The sequence below is a fragment of the Primulina eburnea genome, chromosome 17, assembly GCF_022965805.1.
Source record: "Primulina eburnea isolate SZY01 chromosome 17, ASM2296580v1, whole genome shotgun sequence".
Lineage (NCBI taxonomy): Eukaryota > Viridiplantae > Streptophyta > Magnoliopsida > Lamiales > Gesneriaceae > Primulina > Primulina eburnea.
This window is the reverse complement of record NC_133117.1, coordinates 4065701-4093616: the sequence shown is the minus strand read 5'-3', so window position 1 is coordinate 4093616 and position 27916 is coordinate 4065701. Positions and strand designations below refer to the sequence as shown.

Below are 27916 nucleotides of genomic sequence, written 5' to 3'. Positions count from 1 at the left end.
ATAAAAAAAACACTCTTTTATGTTAAGTCAAGTAAGAAAGACATCTCAATCCAAAACAAGATCAACTTAATGGAAGAAGTCAAAAATTAAATCAAGTATAAGTTCGGCTAGTTAATCCAACAAAATAAGTAAGTATACTTGGCATACATAAATACACAAATGTATTTTCTATTATTTTTTTTAATAGAAAAAATGAAGTATACATGACGAGGAACAAAATTGAAAGAATGACACTAAAACTAAAATTTGTCATCATCGAAAGTCAAAATATCAATAAAAGAGTGAAATATATAGAAACAACATTAATACAATTTTTTCTAAGTATAATAATTAATTTTTAATGAATATTTTACATAACTTTTACATTATTTCCCTCAATTTATATAGTTTTCTCGTCTCTTAAGAAACTCAAACAATTGTTTAAAGGTAAAAACTTGTATGAGACGGTTTCACGGGTCGTATTTGTGAGACGAATCTCTTATTTGGGTTATTCATGAAAAGGTTTCATTTTTTATGCAAAGAATATTACTTTTTATTGCGAATATGGGTAGGGTTAACTCGTCTCACAGATTAGGATCCGTGAGACGGTCTCACATGAGACACACTCTTATTTAAGTTCCATGGTCCCCTTTTCTTTTTGAGTGGGTCTCATGTGAGACCGTCTCACAGATCTTAATCTGTGAGAGGGGTCAACCCTACTCATATTCACAATAAAAAGTAATACTCTTAGCATAAAAAGTAATATTTTTTCATGGATGACCCAAATAAAAGATCTGTCTCACAAATACGACCCGTGAGACCGATTCACACAAGTTTTTGCCCTTCGTTTAATGTCATTGTTTCTTTCCTTCGTTTTTGTTTTTTTTTTTATTTTAATTAATAAAGGTCAACTTATTTTTCACTTCCTATAGCCAATAAATAAGGGTGATCTCTTCAATTTAATCGAATCGAATCGAATCGAATAAACGAATAAATTGAACCAAAATGATTCGATTATTAGATTTAAATTTGTTAATTTGACGAGATTAATTATTTTAAATTTTTTATACTATCAAAATCACTGTCGAGTAGAGGAGGTCAAATACTTGAATTTTTCCTTCTTTGTAATATATATTTTTTTGACTTATCTTTGTAATAATTTCAATCTGTTCGATTTTTTTAAGAATAAATTCAATTTATTCAAATTTTAACGTGTACCATTTAATCCATATAATTTTTTTAAAATTTAATTAACGGGTCATATAATTTTGTTGTTTGGTCTTTAACTAACTGGGCTAAATCCCCTATTTGCATAACTACTCCCCGGCAAAAACTTGTGTGAGACGGTCTCACGGGTCGTATTTGTGAGACGGATCTCTTATTTGGGTCACCCATGAAAAAGTATTACTTTTTATGCTGAGAGTATTACTTTTTATTGTGAATATGGGTAGAGTTGACCCGTCTCACGGATTATGACCCGTGAGACGGTCTCACATAAGACTCACTCCTACTCCCCATATAGCCAAAGGCCTTTTCTCTAATCTGAACATAAATGCTATCCAAAAGGAATAAACAGGGAATTTTTTTTAGAAAATCCTTAAAAATATTATCCAAGAAAGATAAGGGGGAAAACTATGTAATAATAGAAAAAATATATAATAAATGTCTTGGAAAACATTTTCTCATCAAGAACCTTGACTTATTTATTTTAAAATAAGTAAATTTAAAAAAATATTAATGTAGCTGAAAAATGTTTAAAATTAATTATTTGAATATAATATATTTGATTTTTATTTTTGTAAATTATTTTTTTTGAATGTTGAATTGGTTGAAAGAAATAAAGATGAGGGTTTTATAAAGGAAGTGAATGATTATTTGTGGTTCAAATTCAACTGAATTGGCTGCTTGATGGGATTTTTCCCTTTATCTCATTATATTCTTTTTGAGGTTGCAAGTGTAAAATGACTGTCTCCATTGTATCAAGATGAATTTTTACAATGTTTTTATGTCCTAATTCACGCGCACCTTAAAAAACAATATTTTAGAAACCATGACATAAGAAATGAGTTGCAATTTTTTTTTTTGTTTTTTTTTTTTTTGAGATTCTAAATGTCTTACAATTTTGAGAGTATGTGAATTTGTCTTAGTTTAGAGTGATTTCTGGCTTCTAAGTTTGAACTTCACAAATCCTTACTTAGTGAGCTCTTCCCCGGGGTGCATACGAGTCGAATAAAGATGTAAACTAATTGAACCGAGTCGAATATGATAAAAATTTGAAGGCTCGAATTCGGCTAGAATTATTTCTTTTAGAGTTTGAGCTCGATTCAAATTTTTAAAAATTTAAAACTTTTGGCTCGAATTCGGTTCGAATTAAAGTTTCGAGTCATTGTGCTAGGAATATGGCATCAATTCGTCGTGCTAGGAATATGGCATCACTCGTGCTAGGAATGTGACATCAAGTCGTCGCTCATCCATGCGCGTAATATCGAGGGTACAGGTGCTACTCGGTCATCCTCATGTTGTCATCAGAATGTGTTGATCTTATGTCACTCGCTCCATTGATAATTCAAAGCATCTCAGTAGGTCAATAATGATAGAAATCAAATGAGTGAGGCTTAAAATGATTCTTTGACTGTCAATAAAAAAAAAAAAGCACACACACACACACACAATTTTGAAATGCATCTTACGGCCATAATTTGAAAATTATTTGTGCAAAAATAGACAATGTGATTGCAAGCTCTCACTGTTTAATTCGTTCTTGTTAAAAGCGCGTTATAAGTACAAGCTAATAGGAGTATAGAACTAATGCGACTTTAATTCAACTTAGGGACCCCTGTTGATAGATGTGTAGGCTATCAAACCTGCACTATTATCACAAACTATAGTTTTTTGTTAAAACGATAAATGTCAAATGTTCGATTATCATGGATCGCAAGAAATATAATTTATAAGAGGAAAAATTGTTGAGTTGCTCTATAATATAATTATAAGAGGAAAAATATAATTATTAAGAGGAATAATTTTTATCGGGCGAAAGAACGATAAAAACGTGGCGCTTGAGTTGCTCTATAATTTAAAATATTTGAGTTGTATAACAAAATTATTTTTTTATTTTTAAAATATGCATAACAAATAATTTAAATATCATGGAAATAGAAAAAATACTTAAATGACAAAATGTTCTTTTTATCTTTGGTCGTCCATGTTTTTGAGGTTTGTGAGGAGTTTGTTACAAGACTAAAATAGATTTGATTTTCACTTAATTTATAAAATAGATTTATATAATACATTAGAATTTTATAAAACATAAAAATACAATAAATTATATTATACTTTTTATATTAGAATACTTTAAGAGAATTTACTTTTATTATCCCATTTAAAACATTTATTTTTTAAAATATCTTTACTTAAAATTTTATAATTTATCCTTACATTATCTAAATATCCTAAAATGCTCTATTTTATCATTTTATATATCTCAATTTATTATTACAACTTAGTATAAATAAATATACTAAAAAAATATTCTATATATATTTTTTTGGACTTGACGTGAAATTTTTATAACAATCATAAAAATTGATAAATTTACTAAAATCATGAAATTTATAAATAATTTTTGAATTTTTCAATCTGATTTTATTTGATAAATATTTATTTATACTGTTAGTAATATACTAATAATTGTCGTTTTATCATTATTTTTAATTTCATCAATTTTTACTGAAAGTTTTATTATCTATTATTTATTTTCAATTTAAAATTTTAAAAATAAAAAAAATGAAGAAAAATAAAGTATGATTCTGCACTGGCTATTCCATATTTCAAAATGAGAATTGTTCTTATTTTATTATTTTTATATTTTATATATAAAAAAATCAAAATTAAATTTTGACCTTGTAGGATTGTAATTTAACATTTGTTTTGTGTCCATATGAAAAAGTTCCAAATGAAGGCCAAATGATAGGGGTGTTAATCGGCTGGGTTGGGTCGGGTTTTGGGTCAACCCGTGAATTTTTTTTATTTTATTTTTCAAACTGAACCCAACCCGAATCCGAAGCAACCAAAAAACCCCCAACCCGAATACGAACCCGTATAATCCGACTCAACCCGTCTAACCCGCCTAACCGGATTTTATTAATTTTTTTTAAAAAATTAATGAAAAAAATTCAAAAAATTAAAAAATAATGATATTTTAATTTAAACACGTAATAACAAAATTTTCGATTTAAATTTGAAAGTTTAATCGTAGAAAATTAAAAGTATATTTACTAAATCAAATAAAAATATGCAAAATAAATATTAAATGATGAAAATTTATCATATAAATATACAATAAATTTTGTTCAAACATACAATATATAAAAATATAGGTAAAAATGTTTTTTTAAAAAGTTCGCGGGTCAACCCGCGACCCGACCCGACCCAAACCCGTCTAATATGGCATTAACCTGAATCCACCCGACCCGAACCCAATCCGAACTCGAAAAACCCCAACCCGAACCTGATTTTTTTCGTGTTGGGTCGTGTCGGGTTGACGGGTCGTGTCGCATTTTGACACCCCTACCAAATTACAAAAAAGGCTTTAAAAGGAATTTTCGAAACTTAAAAGGTATTTTTAAAATGAGTGACTCTCATGTGAGACCGTCTCACGGATCTTATTCTGTGAGACATATCAACCCTACTAATATTCATAATAAAAAGTGATACTCTTAGCATAAAAAATAATATTTTTTCATCGATAACCCAAATAAAATATCTGTCTCACAAATCCGACCCGTAAAACAGTCTCTCATAAATTTTTATCTTTTAAAAGTTAATTGACAACAAAGGCCATTTTAGATAACATAAAATATTTTATGAAATCGTCTTCTGAGTTATTTTTATTATACAAATTTTTAATTTAATTCAATTAATAAAAAAATATTATTTTCTTTCAAAATTATTAATTTTAATTTTATGTATAGATCGAGTCGACTGTATCAGTAGACACTATATTTTATAAAATCTCTTGTACTTTATACTATAATTTTTGTCACTTACGCTATTTTTTTTCAAAAATATTAATTTTAACTTTATGTATAGATCGAGTCGACTATATAAGTGGACACTATACTTTATAAAATCCCTTGTACTTTATACTATAATTTTTGTCACTTACTCTATGCTGTAGTTAACTACAATTTACAGGGTTTAGTAACAAAGATTAAAAAAATAAAAACCCTTTTAAATATACAATTTGATATTTTTCGCCCTCCTTTCATTTCTTTTCTTACACTGAGCGGATAGACGAGTGAAAAACCCTTCGCTCGTGAAACTCTCTCGTCGAGGAGAGGTCAATTGCTAATTCAGCTCATTTTTCTCTTAATTTTGCGCTAATTTATGGGCTGTAATTTCTGGTTTTTATACACAGTTTCATGGGATTTTGAGCATATTTATCAGATCTGTTACCAGATCGGTCATTCTTAGGGTTTCTTTTTGTGCTGGCTCTAGAATTCGATGCGATCTGTGAACTGGTTTTTAAATGTTTGATATTTTTAGGTAATTCATTTTTTTTCCCTGAGAGTGGACTTACCGAGGAACGAAATGATATGGAAGACCTGAATTGGTGGAAATAAGTGTACTTTTCTGTCAATGAATCGAAATGACTGCGTGATGTAGATAAATGTTTTTTTGCTTTTGTAGCCATTGTGATTCATGTAGTAGAACATATTTCTTTGTCGGGAAAGTAGTCTTGAGCTAAATGTATAGATGAAAGTAGTACTCGCTATTCGCTGCCTTCGTTGTACTTTTGAATTGCAGCAGGTCTGATTTGCGTTGTATTAACAAATAAAATTATCTAATCCTAATCACTATTCGCTAGCAAAATCGCTGGATTTTAAGTAGCAAGTTGTTTATGGTGTTTCTTTCGTCCTTTGATGAACATAAGTCATCTGTAGCATATCCTAGCTAGTAAGAAAAGTGTCAGATGATAAGTTTTTGGCTGCAAGTTACTCTATTTAGTGGTGCTTGTGTTGAGATGATGCTTCTGTCATTCTTGATGCAAGGAAATACTTGTAACAAATCTAAGTAAAATGATCCCTGGATTGTTTTATACTCCAATTAATGTCTCATGCCTCATGGAATGAATTGCAGTGGTTAATCAGCTGGTAAACTTGAATAATGCAATTATATTATGGGAATATCCTCATTATAATCATGTTCTATATTGTCTCATAAATCGTTGGAAGTTTATATAGTAAACTCAGACAATTCTGGGAAAATGCTTCTCCCAATTGGTTGACTTGATTTGTTGATTATGTCTAGATGGAAACTCAAATATCTAACCATTGATTTGTTGATTATGTCTAGATGGAAACTCAAATATCTAACCATTTTAGTTTTAAGTTTTGACCTTAACTTGTTTCATATGTTTCGTGTAGAACCTTCTTTGAGAATTGATGGCATCCAAGTTGCGGCAAGTGCAAGCCAAGGTTTTACAAGCCTCACAATTTGTCGCCAAGCATGGATCTGCCTACCACAAGCAATTGTTGGAGCAAAATAAACAATACATTGTAGATCCGCCAACTGTGGAGAAATGCAATGAGTTGGCAAAACAGTTATTCTACACCCGTCTTGCGAGGTTACTCTGCATCCTTGCGTTACATCCATGGTTTTGATTGGAATTCTTGGACAGCTTATTAATCTTATTTCTTAGAAATTGAAACCTCTGTATGGCTCTGTTTTCCAAATTTGGTCAATAGATACAACCTCAACGATGATGATAGGTGTACTAACGATGTAAGGAAGGTCATATTGATTGAAAGAAAGTGCTCAACTTGAAATAATCCTAATAGAATGAAACCAAGCTGGAATGGAAATAAATCTAACAAGAGAGAGACACTTTCTCTCTTGCCCCTACCAGCTTCGAATACAACTGAAATTCGGAATAATTTCTGGATGCTAACACTAACAATTATTATCTCTTTTATTCTTTTTTTCCTCTTCCCTGTCGTGCATCTCCTTTCTCTCTCATCTAGTATTCCTAGAACATGGAGTTTGAAATGATGGGCCTCCACTCTTCACCCTGTTCTTTGGTCCAAATGATACTGCATCAGATTTGTTAACGCTTAGGAAAAAAATAATGGTTGTTGCCTGAAAAAATCTAGAAATTCTTATTTGTTCAGTTTTCTATCTTAATATTTATGTTGCTGGATGACTACTAACCTGAATGAGAGACAATGCTGTTATTAGTTCATGTGTTGGCGCCAGCGCCCATGATATAAATGGCTGGCCTATGCACAAATAAATATCTACTATCACTTATGCAACATGACCTTTTATCCAAGGGTGTCTGTTGCTGGATCTATCGGCCTCGATGCCTATGATATAAATGGCTGATGTATGCACAAATAAAATATCTGCAATGGCATGAGCAACATGACCTTTTCTCCAAGGGTACCTGTTGATATCAGAATATTTCAGTTTGCATTTTAATTTGTATAATCCATGAAATCAACTAAGTAAATTGATTATTGAAGGACCTTTTACTTTGTATTGTGCTGATTTTAATGAAGTCTTGGACAGGCTGAATCAACTTTTCTTCCCACCACCTAGTGGGACATTCCTGTCTTGTTTTGGTTCCATTCAATTTATATTGGTTTAAATATGTCAGGTGACTTAGCCTAGGGGTGCCACAGGCTAAATGCTGAAGCAAAATGAGAAAATTAGTTGTGAGCACAAGTGGAACTGGGATATACCTGAGCTGTTTAAAACTTTAAATGGTTTTTTGTTAAAAAAAATTGAACATTCATCTTACCATTGAATGTTCCAATTATTCCTTGAAAATTTATTGAACTACACATTATTAAGAGTAGTGTTTTCATAGTCCGAATGTCCATTGATGTAAGCTATATAGGACGTCGGCGGAAAGTTGACAATCCGAACCTTACCTTTTCTGTACTGACATCCTGAACATTTTTATATGATGTCTGTTTTTATAGCTTGAATGTTCTGTGTGAATCTCTTTGACGGTGTATATATACGTAATTTTTAACTGTAGATGAGTGAAAATACTTGCAATTCGGCTGTTAGAGGTTTCTGATTCAACATGATATCCGCATTCCACCACCTTTGATACTTTTTTTAACTTCAACTGAGAAGGTTTTGAATCCTGTCTATGTATTCCCTGTGGTTTAGTTGTTTCTTTTTTCCATCAGTATATGATAGACTGAGGTGCAGCAAAAAAATGGTGATGTTTGTGTTGTCAGCTTTAGTTGTGGGACCATGTTGTTATGCTCACTCACGACAATTTTCTTGGCATTGTTAGAGGGAATGTGGTCTACGGATAAAAATTTATGATGGATCAACCATATTACTGTGGGCTTGACTGCGTTCCTTGGAGTGTTTTGGTGTCTTTTCATTGCTATGTATTTTGCTTGACTTGCTTGTTTTTAAATGCAATTTATGTTAACTTGAAGTAGCACATGAAACCATAAGATTTACCTAAGTCATTTGTTTTTTTAGCCGATTACATTTTTCGGTGTTTAGATTACACTTTGTTGCAATGGTGGTTTGTTGTGACCAACCAGATCTTAGTTTCATTTCCTTGATTGTGTGCTCGTGCACCTGTTGCGCAATTGGATACTGAATCTCCTGACTGTCTACACTGCATGTTTCTTTTACATATATGGATGTTCCCATACATTCATATATATTGCTTTCGTTCAAAAAGACTTGTTTAGAATGGTGAATCATAAAAGAATCAACATGTGAAATGTTTGACGAGATGCTCAACTTTGATTGTTTAAGCACAGTTGTCAAGGGCGCAAGACGCACCGAGGCGCGCAAGAGCCGTGAAATCTTTGCGTCTCACCGAAGCAAGGCTCACATTTTTAAGTTTTTTTAAAAATTATTTATTTTAGAATAAATATATTAAAATATGAAATAATTAAGTCACAATATCACACCAAACAAAAAATAATTAATAAGTAATATGATTAAAATTTTTCAATCATCTAAATCAAGTTCATCTTATTCCATCGAATCATCAGAGTTCTCAGAACTTTCGGACTTGTATTTTTTTTGGACTTCATTTTCTTGATCAACATCAATTACTTTTTTCTCTTCATCCAAAAGATGTGAATCAGTGTTTTTCTGATTGTTTGTATGTAGAGGCCCTCACCTCGTTCTTCTGTTCAGAGTTCTCTTCTTCTGATTTCCGTATTGGGGCGTTGGTTTGCTAGGGTTTGGGTTTGGGCTGTTTGTTTTAAACAAATAATTAAAAAAGCCTGAGTGAACTTCCAAGGCTATTCCAAACGAGTGCCTGAGCTCGTCTTAGTGAATTGCTGCGCCTAAGGTCATCTGGGATGACCCTAGGCGCGGGGTCCTTGCTTGGTGGGGCCTCTCACCTCTAAGGCGAGAAGTGTTCGCCTTCGACAACTATGGGTTTAAGTAGTTCATGTATCTTACTTCTGGACCAAGAAATTGGGGTAGGTTGGGGCATAGTATTTAGGGCGTAAGGCGCACTAAAGCACTAGGGTGCATTGGTACCTGAGACGCAAAGTGCAAGGCGGAGCGCACGTTTTATCGAAGTAAAGCGCATTTTACACAAATTTTAAAATTCAACATATATTAAGTAATTTGTATTATTTAAATTAAATATTTTCACAAAGATAACATTCAATAAAAATAAAAATTCATTAATAGATAATGTAACATAAATCATAACAAAAAACAAATTCCAATCATCTAAAATTTATTAGTAAATCATAAAAATAAATCTGCATCCTACTCATCTTATCATCATCATCATCATCTCCAGAAGTTGAAGCTCCCGAGATTGGAACGTTCGGTAGTAGACAGGGAAATGTAGATTGCAGACTCGGAGACAGAGACCTTCAAACGCAGAAAGAATTTGAGGCAGAGACGCGCAGAGCTGCAGAAATTAAAGCCATGGTCTCCTTCTTAAGTCATGATAGATAATTTTGTGCCAAATTAAGATTTTTGGATGGTCAAAACATTTTCCTTCCTTTGATGAAATTTACACATAATAAACTTGGTCCCATACTCATTGCATGCTCATTCAGCTAGAAACTCTGCTAAATTTATTTAAGCAATCGACTGTTTTGATGCACCCCACAAATGTGTTATTTTTGTTTTTGGCCTCCTCTGCATCTCTGTTTAACATCATAATCATCCATGTGCAGCATTCCAGGTCGTACTGAGTCATTCTGGAAGGAACTGGATTATGTGAAGAATATGTGGAAGAACAAGCAGGAGCTGAAGGTAGAGGATGCAGGCATTGCGGCTTTGTTTGGGCTCGAGTGCTTTGCATGGTTCTGTGCCGGTGAGATCATCGGAAGGGGATTCACTTTTACCGGTTACTATCCCTGAAAAAAGAAGAACGTAGTTATAATCATTGGTAAGGACCATTCTTACCCAGCATCCTTTTGTTTCTCTTCAAAGTTTTGAAGCTGAGAAAGCAGTGTTGAATATGATTTGTCTCCAATAATTATTAGTGTATTTTGACTATTAATTTTCCCTCAACTGATGCAGCAGCTAGCTTCCTTTGTTGAAAGAGTCTATATATATGGTTTGCACCAAAATAAGATATGCAAACAAATGCCATCTATTCATTTGAATTCCTTTTTGCTGAAAAAATATTTTGATTTGTTTGGTGACAGAAGTAAACTTGAATTGTCTTTTCATACGAGTAATATTTTTTTATAAAAAAAAGGATGAAAAAAGGTAAATATTTGTGGACATTTGTCGTATTTCATTTCTTCTAGTTGAGTTTTATGATAGTTTTGTCATCTTGAAAAAGATTATGCAAGTGAAAATAGATCCAACTAATTGATTATTTTATAATTGGATATCAATTTATCGGAATATTCAAATTAAAGAGTGAGTCTAATGTGAAATCGTCTCACATATCTTAATCTTTGATATTGGTCAACCTTGTCGATATTTACAATAAAAAGTAATACTCTTAACATAAAAAGTAATATTTTTTCATGGATGATTCAAATAAGAGATTTGTCTCACAAATAAGACTCATGAGATCGTCTCAGACAAGTTTTTGTCCAAATTAAATTGTCGAACTTATTCGATATATCTATAAATTCAGATGAATAGAATATTATCTCACTTGTGAAGATGTATCTCAAAACCTAATTGAAATTTATAAATTCAGATGAATAGAATATTATCTCACTTGTGAAGATGTATCTCAAAACCTAATTGAAATTTAAATACACGGTTACTTATTGAGTGATGTATAAAATTATTGTATTTCATAACACTAATGTATAATTAATAATAATGTTTATTTTGCTATATTATTAAGTGTAAAATCTTGACTATTTTTGTTCTTTGAAAATATAATTTATTTGGGTAAAATTATATTTGTTTTTTGTAAAACATAAAATATAATGATTTTTTTTTAAAAAAAAGGAAAATGATTTTTTTTAATTTTTTCGAAACCACGTAATAAAAGGAGGCCCTAGCCAATCAGAGAGCAGAGGCCACGCAAAAAATTCGAATGATTGAGAGGGCATTTTAGTAATTTAAAAATAACTAGAGCTAGAAAACGCAGGAGAAGCTACGAAGGGCAAGCGTCCATGTAACATATAAGAGAGAAGAATAGCAGTTGAAAAGGAAATCGACAATGCCAGAGCGATACGCCGTTGTTCGGCACCGGACTCGCGCCGCCGCCGCATTCATTCTAGTCGTAATTGTTTTCGTAGAAGCCGTCGATGAACGTCAGGTGTTTTTCTTATTGATTTATTAGCCTTTTATGCGAAAAATGAGTTTCTGTATGGTTTTTCATTCAGCCGTTGGCCATGAATAGGTTGTGTGCAGCAAAACCTGTGTGGCGGAGAACTGCAATAGTACGTTTCTTCGAAAGAATGCTTTGCGAATGATATTGATTGGTCACTGTTTGTTGTGGTGCTTAATTTCATCTGTTTTTGTTTGTTTAATCTGAAATGTGTGCGCAGCGATTGGGATAAGGTACGGGAAGTACTGTGGAGTAGGTTGGACTGGATGTCCGGGAGAGAAACCTTGCGATGACCTGGATGCTTGTTGCAAAATTCATGATGAATGTGTGGAGAGAAAAGGTATTTGACTCGTAATGATGCCTGCATTCTCTGTCTGATTGGCGTGGTTTGTCCTTGGATTTTACTTTTTAAACGACTTTCAATTATGCCTGCATTCTCTGTCATTTGAATGGAGTACGTCTTTATTGGTGAATTGTATTCACAAGTTCTTTTGTCGTCCGGCTGATTATAATTTTTTTTCTTATTTCTGATAAGATCAAAGAAACTTGTTTAGTTGAATTTTGTGCAATAAGTAGTCCCATGCCTCGGACCTCCAGCTTTTGACTGCCATTGTTATGCTTGTTCTTCTTCAATTGCGAATGATGTGTTCTTTGGCATAATAGAGAAATATCTGCGTCCCATATGCATTTATGATTGATGGCATTGCCAACAATACAACTATTGGCATTTTTCTGATTCACCTTAGTGGATCAATGTGAATGGTCGACTTCTCAACAGATAACTGGGCTGAGGATTTGTATAGTTCGTTTTCTACTGTATGCTGCTCTGCTGTCAACAAAATATTACTTGGAAAAGTTGAAGCCAGAAATAGCAATTCTAAAATAAAAAGCTGAAGGGCACAATTCACAAATATTATTTAGCATTTGAAATGGTTGATTCATGGGAGCTATGTTAGTTCTGTAGTTTACGGTAGTAAATCTCTCATTTTAGTGGAGCCAAGTCATGTGAAATGTTCAATTTGTTTTTCTTTCAAATCCCAATCCTCCTGTTTGTCTTTTTGTTTTTAGTCGCCAATTCAATTTCCATCATTGAATAATCTAAGCTCAAATAACTCATATAAAAGCCATTGCTCGACTTGTACGGTTAATTGGTCATTCCTCTGTATCGTTCTGCTTCATGGCGGTTACCTCTACTACATATATATTCCACACTTTTAATTGCTTATTTCAGGTTCTTTTGGTCGATGTGATATCTGTCTCTCAAGTTAACTCTCATACTGTGATGATGGTTCAATCATTTTACCTGGTGCATGCAAGCTAAACTTTTCATAGATCAAGCCCAAGTAATTTGAACTAATTCCCACTCCTTTATCAGTCAGTTCATGACCACAGACAATTATGCATTTTCTTGACCTCAGAATTCGTCTGAATTTTCCTATCTACATTCTATACTTGATTCCTTCTTAACACCTAGATCTTATATGTTACTACATTATTTCTACTTTTGACCTTCATGAAATTTCGATGATATAAAAAAGTAAAAAATGTACACCTTAAGCAACAAACTCTAATCTTTTGAATGACTTTCACGTCTTTTAAATTACATACCGGCCATTACTTAATAACCAAGAGAGAATTGTTTGTAAATGGAATTTTCTTTGCCAACTTTATGCTTTCTTTTAATCTTGTAACTTTATGAATTTCTACGATAGAGGTCAGGAATATGCTCTTAACATATGCAGTATTGTTTTAGAATACATCTAACTTTTACTGCTATTGAGAAATTCATTCGAGGAAATCACCAAAAATTGGAGTGTAAATGTACTTCACTATGATGTCATTGTTTTTCTCTTGGAAATTGAGGTGAAGAAAAGATACATTTTGGAGCACCCTTGGTGTATGACTTAGATGTTATCAACAGCCGTCCAACTGTTGTGAGGCTTGTTAACCAAATATTTATTTACAAATGTATGAGAAGTTTGCATGCACTTGAATGTTGATTCCTGAGATTGAATTACCTGATTGCATCCCTCTAATCTATGTAAGAAAGACTGTATTGCTGATTGTTTAACCTTGTCTTGATATGTCAATTATTAAGAAATTGAACAATGTACAACCTGGTCAACTTGAACAAGGATAGACTTTTTAAGGAACATTTAGAGGCTTATAATTTTTATTAAAATTTTTAGTGTTTTGTGTTTTTTTGGTTATCTTTCTTGCTGGAAGTCCACCATGTGTTTGGATCTGGTCCAATAGTTACTGATTTGACTCCCAATGAATGGCCGAGGTAGAGGTACTGAACAGGGGCAGCCACCCCCCTGCATTGAAAATATCCATACGGAAATATTTATTTCACACACTGCGGAGAAGATGAATATGCCATTTTGCTTCATCTATTTTGATTGGCTTTTAATGGTTTCGTCCCCACGAACTTCTGGATTTTCCGCTCCCACAATGTAACCTTCTGCTTGCTTTTTGTCAAATGGTCTTTATATTTGTCACAAATGCATATTCTGGATACAAAGGATCAAATGGCTCTGGTCGGTAGGCTGCACTATTTGAGGCTAGTTGACCTGGGCCCTTTTTACTAAATTTGCTTTGTGGATACAGAGGTTACTTTTTGTTGACCATCGAACTTCTGGGTTCAAACGTGATAATTACTTCCTCTTAGATAAATTAAATCTGTTTTCTTGTTGTAACAGGCCTTCAACTGATAAACGAAGCTTTTACGTGTGTTCTCGTTCTTTTCATCAATGTGGAATACCATCTAATCTCTTCCTTTCTCTAACCATTTCGACTGAACTCATGTTTGAAAGATTATTATTAGGTAGATTTTTGTATACGAAATTTTCTGATTTTAATATATCGACCGGCATATTCTTGATGTTTTCAGGTTTGGCCAATATCAAATGCCACGAGAAGTTTAAAAGGTGCATAAAAAAAGTACATAAAAATGGAAATGCTGGTTTCTCAAAGACCTGTCCTTACGATACAGCAGTGCCTACAATGGTACAGGGTATGGATATGGCAATTTTATTCAGCCAGTTTGGCAACTCAAAGATAGAACTTTGATAGGCTAGCTTACTGTAGATACAACATGAATTTTATTGAAGGTACGTCCCTTTGGAAATTGTAATTTAGCTAATGGACTGCCTTCGGAGACATGATTCATATCTGTATTTTTGGCTCCAGTTTACGCGTGAAGTGATGATAATGTGACAAGTTATCAATTCTTCTTCTTATTATTATTATTATTTCAATTAAATCACTTCTCTTCTACTTGTGATTTTTTTAACAAAAATATCCTCTCTGTGTTGTTCTTTTGTTTGACGAAGGCAATGTTTGAGTTGAGCACTTGAGCTCAAATTCTCAAAAGTTGACTGATACTTAAGAGCTCAGCTTAGGCTTGTGAGCCCATCTCAAGCATTTTTTACTTTTCAAATTGTTCACAATTTCATATCGTAATTTCGGCACGAGTTTGAATTCATGAACTGGTTTAAGAGAGATACGAATGTGGTGACTAGAGAAGCTTAATATAGATTCGGATGATTATATATATATTTGAAATAAAACCACCTGTTTGCACAATATTTGGTGTTGCGGGCGTGCCAGGTGCGAAAATGCACCGATTTGTGTGAAAATGATAAAATCTAACTTCTAAAAACAAGCGATTGCGAATTCTAAATTTGATCGTCGGTTCTAATCTCCTAAAACAACTATAACGCCAAAATAAAGAAAACTATTGGGATTTGAGGAATAAATCTCTGACATCGTTTATATTTTCAATAAACTGTAGAAATTTACAAGACATAGAAATATGACAAATATAGTTGATGAAATCTACAAACGAGAAGACGTAAATTGCTAGAATATTCTGGAAAGCTTGAAAAACTAATGCTTGAATATTGGAAATTTTGCAGAGTGTTTGCAGATTTGTCTGTAGTTGAGTTGTGTGTGTAGTTTGTGTGTCGCCGATAAACTCTTTTTCTTCACTGTGAGATATGGTTTCTTCCACTCCCCCATGACCCATGTTTCCCCGCTTCTCATTCCACGATCTGTCTCGATCCTCCCACGATTCTTCCCACGATTCTTCCCACGTTTTCTCCAACTTAACGTCTCGTGATCAGTTTTAAATGGACTGGGCTTGCTCTGCTAAGTTTGATGGGCCCATACAATTTAATCGGGCTTGTATTAATTTAACGTGGGCTTCATAATTTAATTATTTTTGGCCCAAACACCACCCTTTCCAATGGTCAGTTACAAAGTTGAGGTTTACAGCAGATTGAATAAACAAAGGGTCGTAATCCCGACAATGAAAACCTATCCACAAGTTCAATGCCTGCTTGGCTAACGAACGTGCAACTTGATTGGCCTGAAGAGAACAATGTTGTATGGTTGTGTTATACAAAATATATGGAATAAACAGAAAGGTATACTAAAACCAACGAACTAGTAGTATGAACAAAACAGTAGCACAATGCTTAAAATAAAGCAAACCGAGGCCTGTATGAAAATACAGTGTCCTTAAAACAGATTCGTCCCCTCCGGGATGTGCTTCGAGGATGAACTTGGACGTCTGTTTCCCAAGATACAACGGAACAACCCGCAGTGACTTAGCACGAGACACTACTACGACGAACTGAAAGCGTACCTTTACTTTATCACCGAGATTTAACGGAGGCCAAATGAAAAGCTAACAATATGAAATGCAAGAGAATCTTGAAAGAGAAAAGATTTTTCATGTGCATGAAATGAGGAATGAGCACACTATTTATAAGCCCCAAAAAGTATACCAAGAGTCATGCAAGATTAATTAACTCAATTAAGCTTCCCATTAACTCAAGAATATGAAGAGCCACAAGTTTTCAAGTAACTCAAGAATGTGGAAAGTCAAAAGACACTCCACAATAATGAGCCTCAACCAACTCAAGAATGTGGAGAACCAAAAGGCACTCCCACATTCAAGACATGTAATTTTTATTCAAATTTCCAACAATCCCCCACATGAATGAAAATTGATATACATCTCGGTGACAAAGTTCTACAGTTGAATCCTGCATAGGATAGGTAGGTGTTTTCCTTTGAACCTTCCCTCATGAAATATATTTGCTTACTAGCTGACCCGTAGACATGATGTCCTTGAACTGTTCTGCCGTTTATGTAAATTAAGATATATTTCACACAAGACTCTCCCTGATACTATTCAGTTCTCATGATTGTGTTCGTTTGGCCATGAACACACGCCTGGTTCTGCGAGAGGGTCTAGAATTGAGTCTTGCAATTCCTTCGAAGCGGCCCCACTTCTCTCTCACATAGGTGATTCTATATTCTTCTCATCAGAATCATTAAAAGCCGTAAGCTTATCCTCAACATTCACTGTTTCATAATAGGAATGGACTAGGATAACCCCCACAGTGATTCTCCAAATTAATGCGATTAGGTTGTCCCATTGAACCTAGTTCTTGGGATCTCCAGTCAGCGTAGGTTGGGTTTTCCTTCACGCCAATTTATTCTATAGGCTTGAGCCCCATTCCCCTTGACATTTTCGCAACTAACTCTCTGTTTAACCTTTGGTTAGCGGATCCGCTATATTATCCTTTGACTTTACATAGTCCACAGAGATAACTCCAGTTGAGAATAGTTGTCTAATGGTATTATGTCTACGACGTATATGCCTAGACTTACCATTATACATATTATTTTGTGCCCTTCCAATCGCAGATTGGCTATCACAATGTATGCATATAGCCGGCACAGGTTTTTCCCATCCTGGAACATCTTCTAAAAAGTGACGCAGCCATTCAGCCTCTTCACCACACTTGTCAAGAGCTATAAACTCAGATTCCATTGTGGATCTGGCTATTACAGTTTGTTTAGAAGATTTCCACGCAATTTCTGCACCTCCTAAAGTGAATACAAATCCACTTGTAGATTTTGAGTCTTTCATATCAGATATCCAATTAGCATCACTGTATCCTTCAATAACAGCAGGATATCTTGTATAGTGCACCCCATGATCACGAGTGTACCTTAAGTATCTTAGCAATCTTATAATTGCTTTCCAGTGTTCAACTCCTGGATTACTCGTAAATCTACTCAATTGCTTACTGCATAGGCTATGTCTGGTCTTGTACAACTCATTAGGTACATCAGACTTCCAATGACTCGAGAGTATTCTAATTGAGACATACTCTCACCTCGATTCTTGATAGATGTTGACTGGTTCATCGGGGTTCTAGTCAATACAGAGTCATCATTATTGAATTTCTCAAGTATTTTGTCAACATAATGTGACTGACTTAGGACTAGCCCTTCTGATGTTCTATGGATTTTAATTCCAAGGATTACATCGGCTAAGCCCAAATCTTTCATGTCAAATCTTGAATTCAATAACTTCTTGGTGGATTTGATCATCTTATCATTACTTCCAATGATAAGTATGTCATCTACGTAAAGACATAAAATGACATATCCCATTTCAGTGTTCTTTATGTATACACATTTGTCACATTCACTAAATTTAAATCCACTTTCCATCATGGTCTTATAAAATTTTTCGTGCCATTGTTTTGGTGCTTGTTTTAAGCCATACAGAGACTTCACCAGTTTACATACCTTATTTTCTTGCTCAATCGCAGAAAATCCCTCAGGTTGTCCATGTAAATTTCTTCTTCTAACCAATCGCAGAAAAATCTCTCAGGTGTTCCATGTAAATTTCTTCTTCTAAATCTCCATTTAGAAAAGCCGTCTTTACGTTCATTTGGTGTACTTCAAGATTCCGCAAGGCGGCAATCGCAAGTATCACCCGAATAGAAGTTATTCTCGATACAGGAGAATATGTGTCAAAGTAATCAAGCCCTTCACGTTGATGGTAACCTTTAATTACCAATCTGGCTTTATACTTATCTATGGTTCCATCTGATTTCATTTTTCTTTTGAAAACCCATTTACAGCCTAGTGGTTTGCTTCCCGGAGGAAGATTTACTAATTCCCACGTATGGTTTGTAAAATGGATTCCATTTCGGAATTGATAGCCTCTTTCCATAGAGGTCCCTCAGATGAACTAATTGCTTCCTTGAAGCTTTGAGGTTCACTTTCCATCATGAAAGTGATGAAATCCGGACCAAAGGATTTCTCATTCCTAGCTCTCTTGCTACGTCTAGGTTCAATGTCTTGATCAAGCTCTTGTTCTTTATCAATTGTTTCATATAATCTTTTGGATGAACTTGGTTCTTCCTTAGATTTGCATGGAAACATGTGTTCAAAGAACGAAGTATTTCTTGATTCCATTATCGTATTCTTGTGAATATCAGGTATTTGAGATTCGTGTACAAGAAACATGATAGCGCTACTGTTTGAGCTATCCAATGAAGATGCAATCAACAGTTTTTGGTCCTATCTTTACCTTCTTTGGAGTGGGATAATGCTACCTTGGCAAGGCACCGCACACTCGCAAATATTGGTAGAAGGACTTCTACCTTTCCATAACTCGTATGGGCTTTTATCTAGCTTCTTCGGGGCACCTTATTTAAAAGGTAATTTTGTGTTAGAACAGCTTCCCCCCACATGTTCTGTGGTAAACAGAACTAATAGCAACGCATTCATATTTCTTTCACTGTGCGATTCTTTCTCTCTGCAATGCCATTTTGCTGAGGAGAATAAGGTGCAGTTCTTTGTGTTTAATTACCGTGTTGAGCACAAAACTCAGCACAATGGTGATTCATATTCACCTCCACGATCACTTCTTAGCACCTTAATTTTCTTGCTAAGTTGGTTTTCAAACTTCACTCTTATATGGACAAATTTGTCAATAGCTTCATCTTACTTTTGAGGAGATATACATAACAAAATTTTGTGCTATCGTCAACAAAAGTCGATGAAGTATTTATTTCCACCACGAGTTTGTACACTTTTTAAATCACATACATCACTGTGAATTAGATCAGTGGTTCACTATTTCTTTCAATAGTTCGAAAAGATGATCTCGTTAGTTTTGCCTCAACACAAGTTTCACATTTGTGTTGTTTGTCAATTTGGAATGCAGGAATGCTTTTCATGTTAATTAATCTACGAATTGTTATCATAATTAACGTGTCCAAGTCTACCATGCCATAAACAAGAAGACTCAAGCAAGTAAGCAAAAGTGTTAAATTTATTCATCACGGGCTAATAGCCATTACATTTAGTTTGAATAAACCATTACAAACATAAACTTGCCAACAAACATTCCACTCTTTGACAAAACCACCTTATCTGACTCGAAGACAATGCTGGAAACAGTGCTTGTTAAGAAGCGACCCAGACACCAAGTTCTTGCGAATGTCCGGTACATACAAGCACATTGTTTAAAGTCAAGTTCTTTTCCAGATGTCATCTTCAGAACAACTTTCCCTTGACCCTTGATTTCAGAAGTGGCGGAATTTCCCATGAACAGCTTTTCCCCATTCTCAGATTCCTCAAGAGTAGCAAACATCTCCTTGTCGGAGCAAACATGGCGAGTGGCACCAGTGTCGATCCACCACTCCCTGGTGTTCGAACCCACCAGATTAACCTCTGATATTACAGCACAGAGATTCATGTTCGAAACCTCATGGAGCAATGTTCTCTACCACATTCGCCTCTCGGTTTCTCTTCGTCTTCTTACATTCAGATGCCTTGTGACCCATACCATCACATTTGTAGCATTTTCCGGAGAACTTTTTCTTTGACACGCCTCCTTTGGGTCCCATGTTCAACCTTTTGCTGGAGGAGGAAAATGTTCTCTTTTTCGAGCTTTGGCCATGCTCGACAACATTTGCCTTAGCGGCAACAGGAGAAAATAATCGTCTTTCCGAACTCTTGTTGTCTTCCTCGATGCGAAGTCGAACAATGAGCTCTTCAACATTCATCTCCTTTCGCTTGTGCTTCAAGTAGTTTTTGAAATCCTTCCAAGCTGGTGGTAGCTTCTCAACAATAGCAGCCACTTGGAATGATTCGCTCAAAGTCATCCCCTCCGTGAATCTCGTGAAGAATCACTTGGAGTTCTTGAACTTGGCTGATAACCGGCTTTGAATCCACCATTTTAAAGTCCAGAAAGCGACCAACAAGAAACTTCTTGGCCCCGGCATCCTCGGTTTTGTACTTTCTGTCAAGGGATTCCCACAGCTCTTTAGCCGTTTTCTTTTCGCAAAACACGTTGTAGAGCGCGAATCTGCTAATCCGTTTAGTACATAGTTTCGGCACAAGAAATCAGAATGATTCCATGCCTCAACCGCACCTAACCAGATTCAACATCTCCCTCACCCTCGTTGAGTTTAGGAGCATCCTCCGTGAGGATCTAGCCATGGTTCAGCATCGTCAAGTAAAACAGCATCTTCTGCTGCCACCTTTTGAAGTCCCACACCAGTAAACTTCTCGGGTTTTTCACCGTGACTTGCTGGAACAGCAACCGCAGCAGCACGTGGGGTACCATGAGGGACAACTTGAGGAGGGACAACATGACCAGTTTCCCTTTGCACGTTGGTTTCAGTAGCCATATCTGAAACAACACGTAATGAGTAATCTGTTTTAAGATTGTTATACAAAATGTATGGAATAAACAGAAAGGTATACTAAAACCAACGAACTAGTAGTATGAACAAAACAGTAGCACAATGCTTAAAATAAAGCAAACCGAGGCCTGTATGAAAATACAGTGTCCTTAAAACAGATTCGTCCCTCCGGGATGTGCTTCGAGGATGAACTTGGACGTCTGTTTCCCAGGATACAACGGAACAACCAGCAGTGACTTAGCACGAGACACTACTACGACGAACTGAAAGCGTACCTTTACTTTATCACCGAGATTTAACGGAGGCCAAAGAAAAGCTAACAATATGAAATGCAAGAGAATCTTGAAAGAGAAAAGATTTTCATGCATGAAATGAGGAATGAGCACACTATTTATAAGCCCCCAAAAAGTATACCAAGAGTCATGCAAGATTAATTAACTCAATTAATCTTCCCATTAACTCAAGAATATGAAGAGCCACAAGTTTTCAAGTAACTCAAGAATGTGGAAAGTCAAAAGACACTCCACAATAATGAGCCACAACCAACTCAAGAATGTGGAGAACCAAAAGGCACTCCCACATTCAAGACATGTAATTTTTATTCAAATTTCCAACAGGTTGCTCCATCCACCTGGTTGGAAAGCTCCTGATATTATCAATAAGAGTCACATCCTGAGAAAGAGGCAAGTCTCGCCAATGCACTGGATTAACGAGAGCCAACGTGCCATAGAGAGGCCCTCACGCATCGGAAAAGATTCAGCAATGCGTGCTGCATAAATATACCCAGGAGACATCTAGCCAAATCGAAAACGACCACTTCGCTACCCACAACGCCCAAGAGCTCCTTTCCTAACTAAACTCACACATCTGGGATTTGAACTCATGACCTAAGAGGTCTCTGGCTCTTACCCTTGTTATTTGTTACTAAATCAAGAGACCCTTGATATCTCAATAGTTTTTTTTTTCTTTCAATAATCCAAGTTGTTGGGACATTATGAATCATACGCTGGCTTAGGGATGGCAATGGGCCGGGGCGGGGGCGGGTTTGCCACTCCCATCCCCATCCCCGAATGCCATCCCCACCTCCATCCCCGCCCCCATCCCCACTTTTTCGGTTTCGGGGAATCCCCAAACCCGAAACTTCGGGGATTAACTAACCATCCCCGTCCCCGTCCCCGTCCCCATCCCCGCTTCAAAAATATTAATATGACAAGACGATGGGGACGGGGATGGTTAGTTAATTTTAATATTAATATCAATATTAATATTATAATAATATAATAATATTAAATTTTAAAAATTATATTATTAATACTAACAATACTATTTTTATTATTGATAATATACTTTCGGGACGGGTTCGGGGATTTCGGGGATAGGGATAGTAATCCCATACCCGTCCCGAACTACATCGGGGATTTGAAAAAATCGATTTCGGGGATAAGGATAGTAATCATACCCGCCCCGAACTACATCGGGGATTTGAAAAAATCCCCGAACCCGAACCCAAACCCGAAAAATCGGGGATCCCCATCCCCGTTTCGGGTTTTTCCGGGGGCCCAAACCCGCGGGGAAAATTGCCATCCCTACGCTGGCTCCTGTGGCTTAAAATTAATTTTTTCGAACAATTTTATTTTGTGGTAGCAGAAAGAAAATTATCATATATAAGAAGTTGTGGCCGTATCCTTTAAGTCTAATAAGCTCAACGTTAGCTTGACTTTGTAAAATTTTCAAGAAATAGACTTACTTACATATTTGGTCTACTTAGAGTAATCATAATAACCATGATCGTCATGCTTACGTTTAGTATTGTCTTAAAATAATAGTAAAGTTGTGATACTTTTCTAGTTTTTAAAAAATAAGATTTAAATTTCAAGTTGATCAGAGAAAAAACTCAAATTAGATTAGTAAAAAAAACATGGATTGGGTAGGAAAGTTTATTTGGGCTTCTTTCCCTGAAACCACGGGGTAACGAACAGGGCTGTATCGACATATTTTAACTTTCCTCGCGTATTTCTCATTAATTGTTTCTTTCAGCTTTTACCAAGTTTCACGCGTCATTCTACACTATATTATAATTTTATTTTAGCAAATACTATATTATAAGTTGACATCAAAGTTAATGGTCAATTCATGGGCCAGGGCCACCCACCTTCCTAACGCAACCTTTATTGACATAATTAATAATTTCCGTGTTTAAATTTTAAATATATATAAAAAAATTAGACCCGTTCCAATTATTATATGGTAATTTATTAATCCAAATTATATATATAATATGGCAAAAACTTGTGTGAGACAGTGTCACATGTCGTATTTTGTGAGACATATTTTTTATTTTGGGTCATCTATGAAAAATTATTACATTTTATGCTAAGAGTATTACTTTTTATTGTGAATATATGGTAGGGTTGACTCATCTCACAGATAAAGATTCGTGAGACCGTCTCACAAGAAACATACTCTATAAATATTATGTTGACTTCTTCCATTCATTTTCATAATAGGACTAAATATGATACATTTTTTAAATAACTTTAAAATTTATGAATAAATCCTTTAAAAAATATAAATATATTTTCAGATCAATAATATATTATATAACTTTTGACTTAATTGAAAATGAAAAAAAAAAATGATAGAAAATTGTGGAGAGGAAGCTCTCACCCAACATTCGTCTGAAACCAAAATCTAGCAAATCCATTTTCCCTAACAGTCCATGAGCAACCCCTTTCATCTTCGATTAAGCACAACTATTCTTGAAAAAATTTAGATCACAGCTAGCTGCAGGAACATACAGCCATTGTTTTGATATACTGTTCACCAACCATATTCATCTTTACGTCTATCTTTTTAGTTTTCTTTTTGCATAAGTAATTTTATGCCTTTGATTATATGTTATGATAAATTATATAATAAATTAGCCTATATAATATGAATATATCAAATAAATTTACAAATATGAATACCTAATAGATGTATATATATCGATATTTACATACATTGATCGAGAAAAAATTACTTTTCCGATGATATTATATTGAGTGGTTTTATGTGAGACCGTCTCACGTATCTTAATCTGTGAGACGGGTCAACCTTACACATATTCACAATAAAAAGTAATACTTTTAGCATAAAAAGTAATACTTTTTCATGGATGACCCAAATAAGATATCCGTCTCACAACTACGGCCCATGAGATCGTCTCACACAAATTTTTGCCTATTATATTAATAAAATATTTATGATATATGCGATTTTCAAATAAAAATGATTTTCAATGGGAGTAATTTTTGTTAATAGAACCACAACTAGTATCATTCTAATCACACCTATTTATTTGATTGTTTAACGTGTGCAACTAATACATTTGTCAAGTTAAGCCGGGACCACCGGTCGGTCCGCCCCGCCATAGAAATGGGTCCGGCTAGGTTAGAGAAATCTCAAATATTTGGTGGCGAGTCAAATGGTTTGAGCCCGTGCGGATTGCAGGTTAGAGCGAGGTGGGTCGGCTCGGCATAATATGATTTTATTTTAATATTTTTTTTTATATAAAAATGTATTTTTAAGTTTTTTTATAGATATTTTTTAGATTTTATCTGACTTATTTGAATGAATTTTAATGATAACTAATTTGTAATTTTTCTTTAGTTTTTTTTTATATTTTATTTAACAAATTATTATACATTATTAATTTCTTAAAGTAATGTTTTTAATATCGCTTAACAATTTGATAGAATTTCAAATATTTTTAGTACTTTTTATTTAAAAAAAATTATCAGTATTTTTCTCTATTTTTTAATTCTCTATTTAAAAAAAAATAGACAGGTCGGTTCGTCTAAACCGTGGCCCAAATTAGATCGGACTGAGTCGATCATTTAATGGCCGTCAAATGGCGGGCCCGCTTGCCCCGCCAGCCCGTAAAACCAAGCAACTAAGCATAAAATAACTCTTAAATTGATTTTTGAGAGGCGCGTTCGTGGACGAGTAATTTTAAGAGTCAACTTAATTACAGGTTTCCCCAATTTAAACCTATAATTTTCCATTGTTTATGATCGAAGATAAAGATGAAATTGAATACCAGCCTAAATTGAATTTGCGATCTATCTCATATTCTCTTTTACCGGAATAAACTTCAATTATTACAGGAATAACTTAATTGCTTGTGGTTTGGATTTCGGCAATCCCAATTAGTGTAATTTAGTGGTGATTCTATTCATAAGATGAAGAAATCAAAGTTTCTGCAGAATTCGAAGGATATGCTTTCCAGGAGCTTCAACCCGGCCAAATGGTAATCACTCTGTGATTTTATATTCGTGTTCAACCATATCGTGGGCAAATTTTGTTTTTCAATTTTATATTTTATTATGTTTTGAATTGTTTGATTGGCGTGCTGTGACATGTATTTTTTAGTTGATTGATTATTGAATGAGCAAATTTTGTTTATCTCGGTTATTGATAGACAATTATTGGGTGTTTTTGGGTTTGTTGAATTTGAGTGCTATGACTTGATTTGATGCAGCAAGACATCGCTGAGGTTAGCGGGATCAAGGCTGAAGCTTTTGAGGAACAGGAAAGAAGTTCAAGTGAAACAGATGAAAAGGGAAATAGCACCGTTGCTTGAGTCTGGTCAGGATCGGACAGCCCGAATTCGAGTATTGATCTATGGCTCCTGTTTGTTTTTGTTTTAATCAAGATCCATGTTTTATGAAATTCCATGTGTTCTGTTTCCATTTTCTTTGTTTCTTGTGACTGTTAAATGTCAATTTGCTTTATAAATTGGTTCTGTGTCTTGATTTGCAATGCAAAATACATGTTGCAATATATGAAGACCTTGAACTAATGTATTCTCTCTAACTTTGGTAAACCGGTCTAAATACAGTTAATGTAAAGTCTTTGTTGCTTGGTTTTAGTTGCAATAGTTGGATTTAGGTATAAATATTGGTGCAGGAAATGTGAACGTAGAAATGTGCCTAGATCTTAGAAATTATTGAGGGGACATATCACATGTTATTGTTGAAAGCTATTGTTCAAATGCTCCAAAATTCTTTTCCAATATTTTAGATTGTAAGATATTCTGACATCTATATTGATGAGAAAGAGTGTTGATTATCGTAGAAAAATTTTACTCCCTCTTTGTTTTGAGGTTGATCTTTGAGATTGATTCCTAATTACATCAAGAGTTGAAATAGTGAAAAAATTGGACATCATCTTTTTTAGCGTAAAATTGGTGCTGGTTGTGCTTTGGTTATAATCCATGTTTATTTTAAGGGTAATCTTGAAAGACAATTTGTCATTTAAGAAATGAAAATAAACAATAGATTACCCAGAACATCTGCTATTCCATCCTGAGATCTGTACGATACAATTTGATGTCATTACATATGGTGGAAAATTTTGAAATCCAAGAAGTCTTGAACTTTAATTAGCACTTTCGCTGAAAATTAGAATATATTATAAGCATGCTAGGTAGGTTGTCTAATTAATGATATCTGTCTACATCTCTCAGAGGAAATTTTTTGTTTTTAACACCAATTTGAAAAGATTGATTTTCTTTCCTGCTTTGATCATCATCTAATATTGGAGTATCCACCCTAAATAAGGTATTATACTCACATCTATCTTATTAAATATCAGGTCGAGCATGTCATCAGGGAAGAGAAGATGATGGCTGCATACGATCTCCTCGAGATTTACTGTGAACTTATTGTTTCACGATTGTCCATAATTGAATCGCAAAAGTATGTATATCTTGTCTGACAGAATGCCCCATGAATAACCATGTTACTGATAGTTCATAATTTAGTTGTTTCAAAATTAACTAAATTATCTCTTGAAGAACTTACTCTATACTAATGAGCTCGTGCATCACGACAATTACTTTACGGTAAAGAAGTATCTAGGAGACAAAGTTGTTTGGCTATTTTTTAAGTAGACTGCTAGGTGTTTTCCTATTTAACAAATTTGGAAAAGAAACATTTCTGTGAACCGAACCCATTAGCTTCTGTTACAAAAAACATTGTTCTTCATTTAATCATTACATTGGCACAGTCATGATGAGACCTTGTTTTGGGCTAAAATTTGAGAAGACCAGGAATCATTGTGGCCGTACTATACATGCATTAATCTGCCCAATAAAATTTAACTGACCTACTCATCTTATCTATCACCGACAGCAATTTGGAAAGGACTCTTTTCCGAGTTTCCAAATTTTACGAATGATTTTGTGTTGACTTGATGTTCATATTTTAGTGTGTCGTTTCTTGCTTATCTGAATGTGAAGTAATATAAACATTCCCTTGTCCATTTGCTGGTTAGGTCTATAGGTCTAATTATTGTGTATTCTATAAGCTTTTTATCAGAGCACAGGCTTCTGCTTGTGTGCTTTTTTTAATTAGGATCGTATGTATGTTATAAATGCTATTATTTGATTGATTAACCAAATGAGTTTCACTTTTTGTTGAGCATGTCACGAAATTGAAGGATTTGACCCTTCTACTCTTTCCCACGATATGGTGCATTGAAGAATATGTTTTGTCCATTTTTCTGATTTATTCATGGTTCCTTCGTGTTATGGTTCAGTGAACATATTGCGATATCTATATATTTTTGTTACCACGTTTTTTTATGCTATGCGTAGGAC

The 27916-nt window shown here is 34.5% G+C and overlaps 3 protein-coding genes and 2 long non-coding RNA genes across 5 annotated transcripts; 3 read left to right on the top strand and 2 right to left on the bottom strand.

Annotated features, from left to right (window-relative positions):
* Positions 1-5252: 5252 nt before the first annotated feature.
* LOC140818320 (uncharacterized) lies at positions 5253-6607 on the bottom strand. The gene is made up of 2 exons (XR_012114952.1): positions 6386-6607; positions 5253-5306 (listed from the first exon to the last, which is right to left on the bottom strand). It is a non-coding gene; the product is annotated as an uncharacterized lncRNA (long non-coding RNA).
* LOC140818319 (uncharacterized) lies at positions 6392-10607 on the top strand. The gene is made up of 2 exons (XM_073178247.1): positions 6392-6607; positions 10173-10607. Exons 1-2 carry the CDS (start codon positions 6426-6428, stop codon positions 10357-10359), a joined length of 369 nt encoding a protein of 122 aa, XP_073034348.1. The 5' UTR covers positions 6392-6425; the 3' UTR covers positions 10360-10607.
* Positions 7456-10166, bottom strand: LOC140818321 (uncharacterized). Its single transcript, XR_012114953.1, has 2 exons — positions 9404-10166; positions 7456-8760 (listed from the first exon to the last, which is right to left on the bottom strand). It is a non-coding gene; the product is annotated as an uncharacterized lncRNA (long non-coding RNA).
* Positions 10608-11510: 903 nt separating the features above from the next.
* LOC140818815 (probable phospholipase A2 homolog 1) lies at positions 11511-15020 on the top strand. Its single transcript, XM_073178872.1, has 4 exons — positions 11511-11731; positions 11816-11855; positions 11964-12083; positions 14637-15020. The coding sequence occupies exons 1-4, from the start codon at positions 11633-11635 to the stop codon at positions 14813-14815; spliced, it is 438 nt and encodes a 145-aa protein (XP_073034973.1). The 5' UTR covers positions 11511-11632; the 3' UTR covers positions 14816-15020.
* Positions 15021-25192: 10172 nt separating this feature from the next.
* Positions 25193-27910, top strand: LOC140818254 (uncharacterized). The gene is made up of 4 exons (XM_073178162.1): positions 25193-25288; positions 25422-25564; positions 25796-25928; positions 26911-27910. The coding sequence occupies exons 2-4, from the start codon at positions 25497-25499 to the stop codon at positions 27031-27033; spliced, it is 324 nt and encodes a 107-aa protein (XP_073034263.1). The 5' UTR covers positions 25193-25288; positions 25422-25496; the 3' UTR covers positions 27034-27910.
* The last annotated feature ends 6 nt before the right edge of the window (positions 27911-27916 follow it).

Bases quoted from the DNA above. Each gene is read 5' to 3' on its own strand.
- LOC140818815 (XM_073178872.1), top strand. From the start codon at position 11,633: ATGCCAGAGCGATACGCCGTTGTTCGGCACCGGACTCGCGCCGCCGCC. The intron at 11,732-11,815 runs GTGTTTTTCTTA...GGCCATGAATAG, and splicing joins AAGCCGTCGATGAACGTCAG to GTTGTGTGCAGCAAAACCTG. The intron at 11,856-11,963 runs GTACGTTTCTTC...ATGTGTGCGCAG, and splicing joins TGTGGCGGAGAACTGCAATA to CGATTGGGATAAGGTACGGG.
- LOC140818254 (XM_073178162.1), top strand. From the start codon at position 25,497: ATGAAGAAATCAAAGTTTCTGCAGAATTCGAAGGATATGCTTTCCAGG. The intron at 25,565-25,795 runs GTAATCACTCTG...GATTTGATGCAG, and splicing joins AGCTTCAACCCGGCCAAATG to CAAGACATCGCTGAGGTTAG. The intron at 25,929-26,910 runs GTATTGATCTAT...ATTAAATATCAG, and splicing joins ATCGGACAGCCCGAATTCGA to GTCGAGCATGTCATCAGGGA.
- LOC140818319 (XM_073178247.1), top strand. From the start codon at position 6,426: ATGGCATCCAAGTTGCGGCAAGTGCAAGCCAAGGTTTTACAAGCCTCA. The intron at 6,608-10,172 runs GTTACTCTGCAT...ATCCATGTGCAG, and splicing joins TTCTACACCCGTCTTGCGAG to CATTCCAGGTCGTACTGAGT.